Source organism: Excalfactoria chinensis, chromosome 2 (genome assembly GCF_039878825.1).
Source record: "Excalfactoria chinensis isolate bCotChi1 chromosome 2, bCotChi1.hap2, whole genome shotgun sequence".
Taxonomy (NCBI): domain Eukaryota; kingdom Metazoa; phylum Chordata; class Aves; order Galliformes; family Phasianidae; genus Excalfactoria; species Excalfactoria chinensis.
In genome coordinates this window covers 117166079-117182878 of record NC_092826.1, presented here as the reverse complement: position 1 = coordinate 117182878, position 16800 = coordinate 117166079, and the positions used below count along the sequence as shown (strand labels likewise).

Sequence of the window (16800 nt, the reverse complement as noted above, 5' to 3'; positions counted from 1 at the left end):
CAAGCTACTGTTAATTTTTCTGCTAAGGTAAACAATTTAGCTTCTTCCATTTTACTTTTCCTGGCTTTGTGCTTAAAGTGTGTTTCAAAAGTAATTAAGTCTCTTCATAATATTATTTCTTCTAGGACGAAAAACTGCAGAAATTGGAACAGGAGTTGGCTGCTGCTGAAGAGATTATTGTTTCTTTGAAGAAGACAAATGATGCAGATAAGGTTTGTGTTTATTTCTGTTTCTGCTACCTAGCTTTGCAGGTAGCTGTGCTGTGTTTTAAAAGCTCAGAATGTTTCTGTTATACATGGTAATTCTGATTCTAGGCAATCCTGGCTGTATATTTAGATAAAATATGTCCTACCACTTACTGGCATTGAGTTTGTGCAGTGGTAGGAAATTAATGTGCATTCAGGAAAAACAAGATAACTAAAGGGGGAAAAAGAGAGCAAAGGTTAAAAGCTCTCTGCTGGACAAAACATCTTATGTGGAAATGATGCATAGATCACCCTGATGAAAAGATGGCTTTGGGTTTCGAAAGCTTAAATTGTTCTTTTTAAGTTCTCACAGCACAAATATTTATGCTGTATGTAAAGCAGCAGTGCTTTAATTACTCAGAAAATATACATATTATGTGCGCTTAAGGGTTTTCCATGCTAAAAATAAAAAAGTAATAAATATATAATAATAACTAATATAAAAAATTAGAGGTCAGAAGAATCAGTGCAGTGGTGTTTCTTGAATGCATCTTTTTACTTTACAAATCAACATAACCTTAAACTATAGTACAGTTCAAAGCACATCACAGCCTGAGTACAAATCTGAGAACGAATCTCTTATAATAAACACAGCAGATTATTTAATTCCTTAAGTAAGTGCTTAGACAAAAACAAAACTTTAAGAACTTCTTTCCTGTTGCTCATTTACATGTGTAGATCGGAGCCTCATTTTCAAATGCCTGTTTGAAATTTGGTATTGACAAATTATCCGCCAAAGCAAGTTCAGTAATGAGAAGCATGCATGTATATATCGTTTTATACGTGTATTTTAGACATGCACTTTATTTTTAATGTAAGAAGAAATGTATCCAGATTAACCTTTTTTTGTGTTTTATGTTGCAGGAAGTTGTAACTGACTTGATGAGACAGATCCAGGAGCTGAGGTCTTCAATTAATCATAAAACTGAATCCATAGATGGGCTAACAAGAGAGCTGGAGGATATAAATGTATGTTCTGTCATTTTGAAGGACATGGTGTCGTTTCTCAGAAATGGAAGGCAATGACATGTCTTATCATGGGTCTCAAACAGCATAACTTGCTGTAGTGTTTTAGAAAGAAACTTCTTTGTTTTGACATGTTGAAATCTTCTGAACATTTTATGCCTAAGGCTGTCTTGAAAACTGAACTCTTTCCACGTGGTGGGTAAAGAGCAGTGTCTCTAAGGGGACCTATTCACATCCTGTAAACTACACTCAGCTGACAGTCACATTTAGATTTGCTCAGAAAATGCTGATTTCAGACATGAGCAACTGAAGCAGAATTGTAAATTCATTTGTGAGGAAGTGAATTTTTGCGTAGCTGAGATAACTATCTTCTGCAACAAAAAAAAACCCCACAAAACAGCCCTAAAGTGTTGATGTGACTATTAATAAACATTACGCATCTTTATTAAAAAGCATTTCGCTTGAAGACTGATAGAGTATAACCCATGATGCAGTTCGCTGATATTGAGCTTTAAATGCTATATGTCAGTGAACTACTGACAAAATGTTCATGAGAACGATTTCTGTGTATGGTTACATGTTTTTATCAGTAGTTATTTCAGCAATTAATTTGTATCAATTTTTTTCCATTGTTTTGACAACTCATTTTTAATAATATTGCTTGAGTAACTTAACGAGTCGCTGCTTTAAGTAATTGACACCGATGAGATTGTTAAACATTTTGTAGTTGTCATTATGGGATGTGTGATAAGTCACGTATTTATTCTGTTTGCTAACTTGCTTTTATTACAAGTTTTCCTAAAATGCTCTAAATTTAGTTTAATCTTTTTCTTAGTGCAAGTATAATTTTGTTCTGGCTGCAAAAGAAGAAAGCAAAGGAATCATAGAGAATCAGGAGAAGGAGATTGAAGAACTGAGGGAAGCCTTGGAGAGAAGACAAATGGCGGATAACATTGAGGTAAAGACATTTCCGGTGGTGTATGATGATTATTTAACAGATTAATTGGATGTGGTTTTTGCCTAACATACTTGTGTAAAACTTAACATCATTTCAGTTCAAAATAAAGCTGGTTAGGCTGCTCTTAAAGGAATTTTTAATGAGATACCTGACAAATTCTGTTAAATTATCACATTACTTGACATAAATATTTTATAAGCTACTTCATTAAAAACCTATGCTGAAAGTCTGGTTTAATTTTGTTAAGGCCACTGAGGAGTCATCAGCTGAATTTAATGGTAATATTAGATGATGCAGCTGAGAAATTAAAGTAGTTAGAAGAATATATTATGTTCAATATTCTCTTCCCCTACTAGCTACTATATTCTATAGCTTCTTTACTCATAATTTTAAACTAAAGCTCCACCTGCTGGAAAATGATTTAGTTAGATTGCATGGTTGATTCAAGTACAGCTTTGCTTTCTAAAATTGTCTTTCTTTTTTAACTTCATCTTTCCTGTTACTGCAGTCTCCATTATTTTGGTAAACACGCCCTTCAGGCAAAGCCACCAATCTGTCCTTAGAAGTAATTTCACATTTTACAAGATAATTGTATTACATATGCTTAGTTCTATCAATGTAATTACCAATCATATCTGCCACAGAAGCATTTGGTTCTCAAAAGCCATTCTTAAATATATTCACTAAATTTAATAAGCAGGTTTTCTTGACTAATAGCAATATCTAAGTGTAACATTATGAAATCCTAAACCAAGTTGCTGGCCAAATGAATCACTTTATTTTGTTTTACTACTTATCTTTTAAGCGAAACGAAAATAGTTAATCTCAACATATTGTCATCCTGGAGTGTATCTGTCTACTGATGAAAGTATGGAGTTTCCCATTCTTGGACTTTATACATCAGTCACTATGTTCATGTTTTTTTGATGGACAGGAGAATTCCATCAGTTCTAATCCAAGGTGGTACCTAAAATACTAAGAACTGCTTCTTCTTCCAGATTAGCACGCTTAGTGGAAGTTTCCCACTCCCATCATATCAGGGATGGAGTCTAGATCCTAGAATAAATTCGGAGATGCCTACATGATAGCAATGCATTAAAAAGGCTGTAATTGCTGATTGAGCATTTCTCTACATTTTTTCTAGTTAATTATTTACAGAGTTGTATCTAATTTTTCAGTGTGCGTTATTCTTTAAAACAGTGATTGATGCTAAATATCTCCCAGAAGTATCTAACCACAGCTATATTCCCTGCAAGTTCTCATATTTTTGTTCTGTAGTCAATGTCAAGGATATGGAAAACTTGCCAAAGTAAGAAATGTATAGGGTGAATGCCTGCTACAGTTCATAAAGGAAAAATGAAAGAGGAGATGCCTTTAGCTCTTGTCACTGCTGTTAAGATTGATAAAACATCTTGAAGCTACTGCTTTATAGTAGTAACTTTGTTTTCCTTCTTCTCTCATCCACTGCCTTAAAATAGAGGGACCTTCTGTGTGAAGAATTGCACCATACCTCTGATCAGCTGATAAGGCTGACAGAGGCCTCTAAGAAACATGATGCATTGCTTCAGTGCGCACAGCAAGACATAACAGAGAAAGAAGCTTTAATCCAGGAACTCAGGGAACAGGTAAAACAAGGAAATTCTTCTGATAATTAGCAACTTGGGAGTGGGTTGTGGCTAACAGTAACTTCTGGAAAACATTTGACCTGTAACTTTGGAATATCTTGTACACAGTACTCCTGAAGAACAGCGCTTCTTACTGTAAATCAAAGGAGTTGTTGTTTTGAGGAAAGGATAGGTAACCTTTAAGTGTTTGGGAAATTAGATTTTAACTCTAATCTTTATCCAGATTTAACTCTAATTAAGATATTTGTGTTGGCAAAAACTCTAGTAGTGATACATTCCTTTTGAAAGGAATCTTTTTATTTCGTTGGCACATTCTCTTTGAGGAAATTGTCTAAAACTATCACCAAAGTACTTGTATCAAATCATGTTTTGACCATTAACACCTTCAAAGTTCAAATTAGCTACACATTATATATATAATATATATGTTTCCGAAAAATGCTCATATGCATCTGTCAAATGATAAACAGTTAATAGGTAAATGTAGAAAACAAACAGGAAAGTGATGTCAAAGATAATATATAATACTATGTACTTGGCTTGCTGAGAATAAGGATATGGTTGCTGTTTTCTTTTGTGATTTGTGACTATTCTGAGCTAATTTAATTCCACTTGGGATTTCTAATAGTTGGACAAAATGACGGAAGAACTAGAAAAGAGGAAGAGTGAATATGAATTCAAAATGAAGCAAATAGATAGCTTCTTTGTGGACTCATCTGCAGTAACGTTTCCTCAGGTATGACATTTCTAAGAGAAACATGTTCATTATAGTGACTATTAGAACTCATTGAAAATGACATAATAAACTTTACTTACACCATAGTGGGAGCAGAAAATACAGTTTATTTAAGAATGGGCAAATCCTATCCATCTTGTTTGCAGCTTTTATATATTATTGATGATTTTTCTGCCAGGAATCTATCAATCTATGATCTCTTATTAAAAGTGCATCACCAATACACAGGAGAAAACTGGGTGGTCTTTTAAGGTCCCTTCCAATCCCTGACATTCTGTGTGAAAACAGTTCTTGACTAATCATTTTGGACTATTTTTGTTTTGCTTTTTGCCTTTCCAGTGTCCAAAAACTCCCCCTAATTTTGATGTGAATTTGGCAAAAATCTTAGAGACTCACGAGCAAGAAATAGCCGATAGGAGGGCTTCTGCAATCACTCTGGAGCACCTTGTACATGAACTGAATGAAGAACGAAGAGCTAAAAATGATGAAATTCTGCGGCTGAAGGTACTATGAATTAAACTCTATCATCAATTTTTAAGATTACAGTAAGACAGAGTACAGAGTTCAGATTTTTAATGAGCTCTTCTTATTAGCTTGTCTATTAATGCAGGAAGGCAGTTCTTGGTCTTCTCTTGGGCTTGTAACAAATGTTGACAACTTGCTTGAGAAATCCCTGTGTGTTGTCTTCCCCAAGGAATGAGTGGTTTCCTGTTCAAGAGTGTCAAATGGTAACGTCATCTTTAGTAATGAAACTGTTCTGACTTCTAAATCGAATTACTAATGAAGCTGTGAATGGAAAGGTCATGCAGATCTTTGCCAGAGGACTGTGCTTATTTTTGGACAAATAGCTTCGTCTTCTATTTAACTCAGACAGGAATCTCCATTTGGTATTCATGTGTAGTGTTTTCGATCTCACTTGCTTAGGAACAATTAAATGAATTGGAGAGCTTGCGTTTGGAAATGCAGATATTGGTGGAAAACAACAGGAATTTACAGAGTCAACTTACAGAAGCTCAGAAACTAAGCAAGAACAGGTAAAGGAAAATAAAAAGAAAACTCTTAATTTGAAGCGATTAAGTACAATAAACTGAAATATACTGTTTTTATTCAAAATACAATCTCGCGTGTTGCACGTTTAATTAGAGATTGACTCAGCCTTTTCTATGAAAGTCATTTACTGACTTTAAATTTAGCTACCTTTAAATCATTAATTATAATTACTTTGTTGCATTTAATATGGGAAATACAGAGGAAAAAGAATCTAAAATAATTATACAAGTAGCCATTGAAGGATATTATATTTTGTCACATTACTTGAGCACTTATTGATTCAGTAGATAAAGAATTGTAGAATGGTTTTGGTTGGAAGGGTCCTTTTGGATCATCTGCTTCCAACCCCCTGCTATAGGTAGGGACACCTCCCTCTAAACCAGGTTGCTCAAAGCTCCATCCAGCCTGGCCTGGAGTGGTTCCAGGGAGGGGGGCATCCACAAACTCTCTGGGCAACCTGTGCCAGTGCCTCACAACCCTCACAGTAAAGAATTTTTTCCTAATATCTAGTCCAAGTCTACCCTCTTCCAGTTTATAGCCATTTTCCCTCATCCTGTTGCTACATGACCTTACAAAAAGTCCATCCCCAGCTTTCCTGTACATCCCTTTTAGGTACCAGCAGGCTGCTGTAAGGTCCCCCCAGAACCTTCTCTAGGCTGAAAAGCCCCAGATCTCTCAGCCTATCCCTGTAGGGGAGGTGCCTCAGCCCTCTGATCAGCTTTGTGTCCCTCTGAATATGCTCCAACAGCTCCATGTCCTTCTTGTGTTGAGGCCTCAAAACTGGATGCAGTACTCCAGGTGGGGTCTCACGAGAGCAAAGGAGTGGAATAATCTCCCGTGACCTTCTGGTCATGCTTCTCTTGATGCAGCCTGGGATACAGTTAGCCTCCTGAGCTGCAAAGGCATGTTGCCAACAACACAGGTTACATACATACATATATATATGGCATATACATAGATTGCTGTGGAAAACTGAATTATATGGCTTCATTTTTGACACAGCTGTCAAGTAGGTCACTCGGTCCCATTTTCTTTCAGGGAAAAGCATTACTTTTATGTTCTTCATTTGCTGGTTTCTTGACAGGAGACCTTGAGATGCAATTTGGACAGGCAGTCCCAGTTCCCAGCTTTTAGTTGATGGGAGTTGTGGTTTGAATAGACTGAAGGTTATAGGAGCTCTGGAAAAATCAGGTTCAGATATTTCAAGTGAAGATATTCACAACATAGACGTACTTCATACATTGTGGTAACAGCTGATAGCAGCAAGGAGTAGTTACCTCTTGTGCAGTCTGATTTTAGAAAGCAAGATGCTTTGATTACTGGTGTCACACGTAACTAAGTAACAAGATGCAGAGATCTTGGACTGAAGTGGAGAATGTTTGAGAAGGCAAGATGAGACCAAGTGCCTGCTCTCCTCTTGTTTTTAGCCTTCAAGCAGGGAAGAATAGTTGTCCAGGAAAGGTGAGTGTTCACCTCTGCAAAACTAAGCTGGAACACTCTTCTCACTACTTTTGAGGTAGTATAGGCCATCTAGTAGTGTAGCACTAGAATGTCTCAGCCATTATCAATCATCTCCCATACCTGAGCTTTTTAAAGTTAATTTAAGTATCTAGTGAATATAAGCAAACAAAGGTGGATGTAGTTCTTTCCAGCCGCTTATCAGCTGGCTGAATGTGGCTGAATTTCAGAAGAGGGTGGTACTGAAATTTATCAAGGCAAAGCAGTTATCTCAGATGTTGTCAGACCTTTCCAGTTGATGCTGATGTGTTTAAAACAAAGCAAAAGAGCACCTTTTCCACACATACACACACACTCACTCAGCCTGAGGCTGTATCCATCCACCAGAGACAAACAAGAAATAAATTCCCCTAGCTAGCTAAGCTGACAAAGATCTTCAGTTTCTAAAACACTAAGCTTTTAAAATTGTGTCAAATTAGAATAACTATTAATCAGTGAAGTCCTCCTGCTTAATGTTCTCTACGGGTATTAAGTGACCCTCATTGGCATGTAGTTTTGGAGTGGTTATTTTAACTTTATAGCGTTTGCTTACTTCCATCCAATGTCATGTTTGAAGAACAAAATAAGTTTCCAAGCCATCTGAATACAAAACTCCTAACTTTTTAACCTGGCAGCACCGCTGTGCAAGGATCTAGTAGGAGTGAGTTCCTTTTCGCAGTGTGTGTGCAAGTGAGCACTGTCAGCTCATAAGACATCCACCTCAAGCCTGAATTTGTTATGAGATCTGTTTCTTTGTACTCTGCCAAAGGAAAAGGAGATGTTCTTGGAATGTAAAAGTTAATACCTTTCCGGAGTTGTTTTGTGATGGTGCAGGATTCTGAGTCTGAAGTTATATAATGACAGTTATATGCATCAGCGGTTTAATCTGGATAAGCGGTTGTTTTTACAACTGGTGTCCTGTGTTTGCAAAAGTCTTTTCTTGTTCTTGGACCTTTCAGCGATCAGAAACACGCTGATGTTCAACAGCTCCAAGAGAAAGAGGAGGAGATTGCTGAAGAACGACGGGCAAAGGTATTGTTTTACCCTTCTCACACAGTGGTTTCTGTTTCCCTGTTCTGAAGGTATTACTCATGTATTGATTTTTAGTGGTTTCTAACAGTTACAGACCCTGGGGCTCAGCTCATATAATTTCTATCTTAGTAAAACTCCAATAAACTGTGTATCAGTTTGCATAATAAGCAAAAATAGATTCAGATCATTAAATCTGACTCATCTCTATGGAGCTGGGGAGTGGAGGTTGTGTCACTTGCTAACATAAAGGCTCTACCAAAGGGAAGCTAATATCACAGTAGAAGTTGAAATAGACCTGTGAGGCAGAACTTCCAGCTCTAGCTGTCCTGTACCAATGGGCTGGGTGTGGGTCATTTGTGCTGGCATGAAATGGAAATACATGCACATAGCCAAGAGGTGAATTTATAATGAATGTTAGAGATGTGAATTACTGGGTAACAGGATGATTTTGGTAGTGTCTGGAATGAGGTACTTGGCACCAGGTCAATGACAAATCATTTAGGAAAAATAAAGTACAATGCATACATGCACTTACAAGCAATTTAAACATAATGTAACTAATATTTTGAACTTTTACAGAACAAAGTAATGGAGGAGATGCTGAAAATCAAAGCAGAGTAAGTTTAATATTGCACAGTGAACTGGAGACTTTGTGTTAAACTCATTAACACCACAAATGTGTTTTTAGGGAGTCAAGTCCACGTCTGAAGTTCCAAATACATTGAGTTACATTGAGTTCTTACTCTTCTTCACCAGTAGGTGGTGGTAGCACCTGTTACTTCATTTTCCAAAAGGTTCACAATGTGTCAGGAAATGCTCTGAGAGGTGCTTAAAAGCAAAGCTTAGGTTAGAAGAGACTTAATGTTGAGTTGTTTAAAACAGTCTACAAGATAAGGTTTTGAACACTTCTATACTTCCTGACTTGAGCACATTCCTTTTCAAATGCAATTGAAATCCTTCTCGTTTCTTTACTAACGCTGCAAATATGATGTAATTTTAAACTTAATCTGTGTGTCTGTATGTTATTTGTTGGGCTTCTATTGCACTTCAGCTTGAACAATTAAATTACTTATGAGACGGTTCCTACTGTCCTCCAAAACACTGCCCAGCTTAAGAGACTTATTAAGTGACATAGCAGTGGTGAAGCAGGATGCAATTTCTCCTGCTAGCACCGAGTTCTGGGGAAAATTAAACTCCAGAATGTCTTTAAAAGTCTGCCCCTGTGTCCAAAGCTGGCACAGTAATTGGTTTGTATGTCGTATTTCATGATGTGTTTATGTTGGTAGATTAGAAGAGACCAAAAACACTCTCAGAATCAGAGAGAACACTTGTCTTGAAATGACTCTGGAGATGGAACGAACGAGATCTTTGGAGCTGAAGGCCTTCCAGGAAAAAGAAGAAATCAGATCAAAACTGGAGGAAACATACGAAGAGAGAGAGAGAATTGGAAAGGTTGTATATGTGTAATTTTAATCTTTGGAGTAAGATGTGGTTCTGCAGAGGTAGAGCTCTGTTGCTACTTGAACAGTATTCGATATTAGCGATCAAAGGAGGCCTCTGAAAATGTTTTGCTTGACAGTTCAGTCATATTCGTGATGCTGTTAACTGGTAAACGACTAGTGGAACTCTGAGTACAGAACTCAGTGTCGCAATCTGCAGCGTGAATTGCATGAGGCATTCTCTCTTCCAGAATAGCACGCAAGGAGAAATATGCGTTGCCTGGATGAACCAATTCTTGCATCATGTGTTACAACAGGTGTAAATGTTCGGATGTTAAATCACATCAGCTATGTCTTCTGAAATAGAAGGAAGGTCTAACGCTAGAAAATGTACATGATGTGTTTAATAATTACAGGAAATAGACTTGCTGAGGAAGCAAGTTGACTCTCTTGCTGAGGAGAATGGGAAATTACTCGGTCATCAAAATTTAAACCAGAAGATTCAGTATCTTGTGAAACTGAAGAAAGATTACACTAAACTTTCTGAGGTGAGTTAGCTCTGTATTTCCTCAAGCACATCTCCCGAGCTGTTTAAGTCACTTGAACACGCACAGATGTGACTTGGAAACACGACAGGTTATGAGAATAATGTCCCTTCCGTACCCGCAGTTCTAAATAGCGTTTTCCTGTTTTGCAGGAGACTGAAAAACTGCGAGCTGAAAACACCTTTTTGAAAGAAGCGAAACGATGCGACGTATGCAGACACCACGAGCAGTTATAATGGCACGGACCTGCCGAGCTGTATTCTCAATACATACGGCACAAGCAAAGCTTGACTTGTGCTGTTGTCCCTGAACGTTGGTGGCTGCGTTCAGAACAACCCCCTGCTCCTTGGATTCTTTTGCTGGTAATCACTTTCAGAGAAGAATTTTCTCAGTTAAATGGGCAGCTTTCATTGGTGTTTTAATACCTCCCTCTTGAAGAGGCTCCGTAACTGCAATAAGTGATTTTGGATAGGTGCTGACAGACACCTCCTTGAACTTTTTGTACCTTGTCAAGGAGAAGCTCCATCCTTGGGAACATGCCTGGATCCTTCATTCCTTTTGTGCTTCTGTTCGGTTCCTGCTGACATTTCTGAAGTGCCACTTTTGCCACCTGAGCTGAATTTTGAAAGGCACGATCCCTTATAGGGCTTTAATTTTACCTGAGCGTAGGATGGTTTTACTCGGCAAACACGTCCGATGGAACAACCCCATAAGCATCAGTAGCTGTTTGAGAACAACTTCCAAATTGAAGTTTATTCAATAAAGCAGGAATGTGTATGTAATAAGGAATTTGTAAATAGGACCAGAAGTATCTGTTGCTTTTATTCTTCTCTTTCTCTGATTGAAACCAAAATGCTTCAAAACACTTCTTTTTATTGGCATGCAATTTCAACAGCGTTCTGTGTTAGTACTGTAGGCAGTGCATTCCAAGTGATTGATAACTGTTGTGTTGAAATGTCTCTGTTCAAGCAGGGGAGATAGAACTGTGATGAGGAAGTTGGCAGAGCCTTTTAGGAGCAGACTGTAAGGCCATTTAATCACGCTCACTGTAAATAACTGAAACGTTTCTTATGAGAACCCAATGCATCCATCTAGGTTGTGACACCGAGCATTTGTCTTTTTAGCGGCTTCCAGGGTGTGTAATCAGCACATCATAGTAATTCCATCCTCTTTGTAAAGGGAGCCGCCAAGCCCCTGGAAGCAATAGGGCTGAGGACAGCAGAGCCGCCCCTGGCAGGATTAGCAGGATTCGCGTTTTTGTTACTACGTGCTGCAGGTTTACTCGTGTCCCGCTCCTGTCCCTCAGCCCCACTCGAGGAACTCCTCCAGCGCTGTGCGGGCAAGGCACGGCCAGCCGCAGCGTGAGCGCACCTACTCGGCGGCATTTCTGTGCGGCACGTCCGTGGCTGTAATGCTAAAGCGCTATCGGTACCGCAACCTTTCCCAATAAAACCTTTGTATACAGACGTCGCTCCGCCTCTTCTTCCTTTCTTCCCCGTGATGCGGGGCGGTGCCGCGGCGCTCCCGGAAGCGGGCGGTGGGTGCCGGCATGAGGCCGGGCTGCGCGGCGGCGGCTGCGGGGCTGCTGGGGGCGGCGGCCGCGGGCGCGGCGAAGCTGGCACTGGGGGCGCGGCTCCTGCGCGGCGGGGAGGCGGCCGGCGGCTGGGTAAGGAAGGAGGAAGCCGGAGCGGGGAAGCGCCCGCCCCAAGTTACCGTCTGCGGCCTCTCCCTGCTCGGCACCGGGCGGGAGCTGCGCGGCCTGTCGGAGTTCGCATCTGACAGAGAAGTCCGTGCGGGCTCTTCCTCGTGCTCCAGCGGGTGCTGCGTTGCTCTTTGTGGCCCTGTCCGAGGGGCGACCCGCAGACTGCTGCTCGCCCTCCCCGTAGGGCCGCTGCCCGGCACCGTGATGTGCTGAACGTTTGGGGTATGGGAGGTGCTGCGGTCAGCGGGTACCTGGAAAACGCAGCAAGAGATTCCGTGTGTCTGAGAGTGGTAGGAAGGAGAACGAAAATTGTGAGTCCTGGTGCTTGATTCCCCCCAAAAGCTTCTGCTCTGCGCTCACCAAAAAGTAAAGCATGGAGCAAGTGTCAGCAACTCCCAGATGGTGACGGGCCTGAACACCCCTAACGTGGGGAGTAACTGGGAGCTGCGACTGCTCAGCTGGAGAGGGGGAGGCTCGTAGGAGTGTCATCCACATCCATAAATCCCGACCCCCTCCCCTGGCACAGCTCCATGCCGTTCCCTCGGGCCCTGTTGCTGTCACACACAGCAGAGCTCAGCGCTGCCCCTCAGCTCCTGTGAGGAGCTGCAGCTGCCATCAGGCCTCCATCAGCTTCTCTGCTCTGTGCTGAGCAAACACAGGGACTCCACTCCTCATCTATCTTGCCCTCCAGACCCTTCCCCATCTTTGTAGCCCTCCTTTGGATTCTCTCTCACAGTTCCGTGTCCATCTTAGACTGTGTTGCCCAGAACTGCACTCAGTGCTGGAGGTGAGGCCGCAGAGCGCAGTGGGACAAACCCCCCTTCCCTCACCCTGCTGGCAGTGTGGGCCTCACGCACGCCAGGTCCCAGAGTTTTGCTTTCGAACAAGAACTACAGAAATCTATTAGAGCACCTTAAAAAGCTGCCGACGCTTGTGTAGCGTGGAAAGCGGTAGGTGTTAAAGGTGTGCTGATGCTTCTGAGAGGTGGTGACACAGAGCTTTGGGATGCTCAATAGCAGCACGGAGACAGGTCTCCAGGGCAGACGGATGTGTGCTGGCCCCACCTGGGAGCGACCTGACCACGAGGGGTCATTTTGCCTGAACAAAGCTTTTTCTTTACTTTCCCCTCTCTCTTGCCAACCTCCGTCTAAATTTGCTTCTGCCACTTCAGCGGTGGTTCTGGATTATCTGAAATGTACACTGAATTAATCTCTTCTTAGAAAAGCAATCAGAACAGTAATCTTTGACTCACTGGGCTGGCTCTGTTGAGCCCTTTGCAGGAAAGGAATTACACCTCCGTCCTTCCTTGTGGGGAGCACCCGGGGATGTTCCTGTGCCTGCACTGCATGCTAGTGCCATGACCGCTCTTCTGCCTGAGATGCAGAAGGATTCAGCCTCTCTGGGAAACCTTAATCCAGGCATACGCCACCTCCAGAGCATGCTACAGTACGAGTTCATGGTAGAAGTTCAGCAGTGGAGTTGCTTCTGAAGACAGCCAGCTTCGTTCCATGCCTGGTAGGGCTCATGGAGTAACCCGGGTCAGGCAGCACCTCCAAAGGTCTCTAGTCCAGCCCCAGCAGGGCTGGCTGATTGCTCATGGCCTTCTCCAGTCAAGCTTGGAACACCTCCAAGGTTACGGAACCTGCAGCCTTTGCTTCAGTGCTTTTGTTTTCCCTTGTGCTGTATCAACGTTTCCCCTTTCCTAACCTATACTTGCTGCCCTTTGTCATACCCTAATGCAGCTCAGCAAAGAGCCTGGCTGAACCACCTCTTCACCTTCTTGGTGGGTACCTGGAGACAGTAATTAGACCCTTTTATCTTAAGGCCCTTTATCCTCTCACAGTCTGCCTTGATGGGCTCTTTCTGATCCAGAGAAGAATATACTGAATCTTTATAAAACATGAAGATGCTTTTCATATCTTCCAAATGGCCTACATGGACATACTGAGCTGCCATGGCCGAGGCAATATGTCCATTAATCCAGGCAGAGGGAGAGGCCACGTGTAAGAAGCTGTTCGGAAGGCAACCCCCATCCCACAATGAGCCATGACATAGCAGCAGAGTTCTTCTTCGAAGGGTCAGTGCATCTGGGCCTGGCTGACCCTATGATTCCTTTGTGATGTGTTGGTGTAAAGGGCCTCACACCGCAAAGCATTCCACAGGTGGGAATTGTGTGGGAATGTTTGCCATTGCCTTGATAAAGTTAGAGGACTTTGTTACCGATGGGGCAAAATGAGGCCAAATGTGAATTCTGTGGGATTGGGGTTAACCTTGGAGACCTTGTGCCAGCCATCAAGCAGGGTTTTGTTTTGATATGCCAGAAGGAAAGAATGCCATCCAATGGGACCTTGACTCTCTAGAAAGGTGGGCTCACTTGAACCTCATTGAGGTTCAGCGAAGCCAAGTGTGAGGTGTTGCACTTGGGTGTCAGTGCTGACACGTGCAGCTGCATTCCAGTCTGACAGGGACAAATATGACCCTTTTCCATATGTGTGGTGATGGACGGGCACTTCACTGCATGGTGTGTGCACCAAGTTGTAAGGCCAGGAGCTTTCTGGACTTTAGCAGCTACTGTACGCTGTCCCAGCACTTCTCAGCTTGTACTGTGAGGCTGGATTCATGGTTAGATGCCTCAGAGCCATGCTCCATTCATGACTGTTTTCTTGTTTCAGTTGTCTTCTGTGATGTACTATATTCATCTTCATGTAATAGCATCTGTAACTCAGTTTCAAGACCATGCTACTCTGGTTTCACTCTGAAGTGTTAGTGTTGTAGTGAGGCTTAATAAGCAGTCAGTGACAATAACCAGGTTTTTCCCTTTTGTCCCACAGCTTCCTCTTCTACTTCGTGTGGGCTGCATTGGCTTGGTGTGTGCCTGCAATGCAGTCATGTGGACAGTCTTTGCAAAAGCCCTGCGACTGTCCTCCTCCTCGGCCTCTGCCTCCGTGACCACAACAGCCTCCAACTTCATCTCTTCGGTCAGTACATTCATTCCCAAGGTGCTGAAGCCTAGAGGAGCACAGTGATGTGGAATGGCGATGCTAGCTGTGAAGGGAGGTGTAGGTACCCCTGTGCAGATGGCAGTGAAATAATTGTGTCAGCTCACAGCTGTCCCTCACACAGAGGCTGTAGGCTTTTCTGCATGGTGTGGGAAGAAGAGCATTGCTGCCGGGTGTCATACCCTGGAGCAGCTGCAAGGTGTAATGAACTTCTCTAATTGCCAGTGAGAGCTGGGGCTGGGAGCGTTCGCTTTGTTTTACTTTAGCTAAAGCAAAACCTCACTTTTGACAGATCAAAGCCACCTCTTAAGTGAGAGCACAAGCACTTTTGGCCCACAGGCATGCTTGCATTTCACTCTCGCAAGCTGTCAATCTTGTTTCTCTTATCCAGCCCTTCTCAGCCAGCTCACAGCCTTGTTCAAAATGCCATCAGGTCAGTGGAGCTGTGTTTTTATGGACTGGAGTGGAGACTTGGTTCCTGAGAGGTGCTTGGAAGGCAGCAAAGCATGCTTGCAGCTGCTGAAATCCTGTCGGGGAGCTCCATCTGTGCTTTCTGGCTGTCTGCTTAACAAGGTCATCTCCAGCATCACCATTATCTGTATGTCAGTGATGGTCCCACCAGAAGTTTTCTCTAGCACGTTCTTCTGGGCTGCTGAAGCAGCCCTGGGGAGGAGCTTAGCAGTGCAGAAGGCTTTGAGGTGGCTCAGCTCAGTAAAGCTTTGTCTTTCTCTTTTCCTCCAGGCCATCCTGGGCAAGCTTCTCTTTGGGGAGACATGGACACCACTGTGGTGGATTGGCCTCACTGTGACGCTCTGTGGCCTCATGCTGCTGCATACTGCTGCACCCCAGCCGACACTGCGCGTGGTGGAGAAGAAGGCGTTGTGACATCTCTCTCCATTTCCAGCTTCAGCTGTTGCCACCACCAGGTCCCAACCAGGTCTTCACACCATGCTCTTTCTCAGTCTCCTCATTCTATGCCAGAGCCTACTGAGTGCCGTCAGACCTGCCCAGCTCCCTTGCACCTTTCTCCATTGATCTGCAAATTTACTTATGCAGATTTTATCTTCCACAGTTGGCCAGGGCAACAATTCCAGGTGCCTGGCAGAGCTGTGGGAACAGTGACAACTTGAGGGAGAGCTGATCAGTCTGAGTCAGTTGTCTGGAAACCAGAGCCAGAGCTTATCAGCCACCCCTCCTCTTCACACCCTGTGCTGATGGAGCCTTCCCAGTGCCAGGACGGGAGGGAGAAAGTAAACATAATGGCTGTGGAAGGTGACCGTACATTGGTACTTTTCCATGAGAGGAACCATCCCAAAATGAAAAAGCAAGCAGAACCAGGCACTGAAGGTTGTGGACATTTCTGTCCTGCTTGGGCTGATTTTCATTGCTGCCTCTTAGAGAGGCCCCATGCTTGCTCCAGGTTCCTATTGTCTGGAAGGAGGTGGAGCATTCCATTAATTCCTTTGGCTGCCTCTATCACACACACCTTTGGACTTGCCATTTACGTCTGTTGCCTGTAATTCCCAGTTTCCCATTCCTGACATGTTGCTCACTGTAAGGGGTTGCTTTTCCCTTTAAACTCTTAACCAGCACTGGTTTTTTTATATTGCTCTTTCTGGTTTGTGTACATCATACTGTAATACGGGGAGAACACCGTGTCATCAGTCAGCCCTCTTCATTATGAGTGTCCATGATGAACACTCATCACTTGAGCTGACAGTTGCTTTAAGTAGAAATGAATTTTCTCAGAAAACGTGTTCTTTTACTGCTGGATGATGCTATGTTCCATTTGTGCAATGTGCTCAACTGTGGGTCAGCGATTACTCTTTATTGCCAGAATGAGATGCCCGCCAGTATGTTACACGTGGCAAGAATCATCATTTACAAGGTGTTGGTTTCTTTCCCCTGCCTGCACATGCTTGTTTTCTGTGGTAATTTTTGATTGCAATCCTAATAAAGAATCATAATGATGCCTAAAAAATGTATGCATCATGATGGTGATACCA

The 16800-nt window shown here is 42.6% G+C and overlaps 2 protein-coding genes across 2 annotated transcripts in view; both read left to right on the top strand.

The window, feature by feature from the left end:
• The window catches only part of KIF15 (kinesin family member 15), a 33142-nt gene extending 21582 nt beyond the window's left edge, over window positions 1-11560 (top strand). Inside the window, exons 23-34 of the mRNA XM_072328126.1 lie at window positions 126-212; window positions 1110-1214; window positions 2047-2169; window positions 3648-3794; window positions 4423-4530; window positions 4870-5034; window positions 5455-5564; window positions 8037-8109; window positions 8689-8726; window positions 9396-9561; window positions 9965-10096; window positions 10246-11560. Of these exons, the coding sequence (XP_072184227.1) occupies window positions 126-212; window positions 1110-1214; window positions 2047-2169; window positions 3648-3794; window positions 4423-4530; window positions 4870-5034; window positions 5455-5564; window positions 8037-8109; window positions 8689-8726; window positions 9396-9561; window positions 9965-10096; window positions 10246-10329 (1338 nt within the window). The 3' untranslated portion in view covers window positions 10330-11560. The remainder of the gene's footprint in view (window positions 1-125; window positions 213-1109; window positions 1215-2046; window positions 2170-3647; window positions 3795-4422; window positions 4531-4869; window positions 5035-5454; window positions 5565-8036; window positions 8110-8688; window positions 8727-9395; window positions 9562-9964; window positions 10097-10245) is intronic.
• Window positions 11561-11595: 35 nt separating this feature from the next.
• TMEM42 (transmembrane protein 42) lies at window positions 11596-16800 on the top strand. The gene is made up of 3 exons (XM_072330111.1): window positions 11596-11759; window positions 14627-14773; window positions 15536-16800. Exons 1-3 carry the CDS (start codon window positions 11643-11645, stop codon window positions 15677-15679), a joined length of 408 nt encoding a protein of 135 aa, XP_072186212.1. The 5' UTR covers window positions 11596-11642; the 3' UTR covers window positions 15680-16800.

What these genes read in the sequence shown, in the direction of transcription:
- TMEM42 (XM_072330111.1), top strand. Translation starts at nt 11,643, where the DNA reads ATGAGGCCGGGCTGCGCGGCGGCGGCTGCGGGGCTGCTGGGGGCGGCG. An exon ending in GGGAGGCGGCCGGCGGCTGG is followed by an intron (nt 11,760 to 14,626) that starts GTAAGGAAGGAG and finishes TTTGTCCCACAG; the next exon opens with CTTCCTCTTCTACTTCGTGT. An exon ending in CCTCCAACTTCATCTCTTCG is followed by an intron (nt 14,774 to 15,535) that starts GTCAGTACATTC and finishes CTTTTCCTCCAG; the next exon opens with GCCATCCTGGGCAAGCTTCT.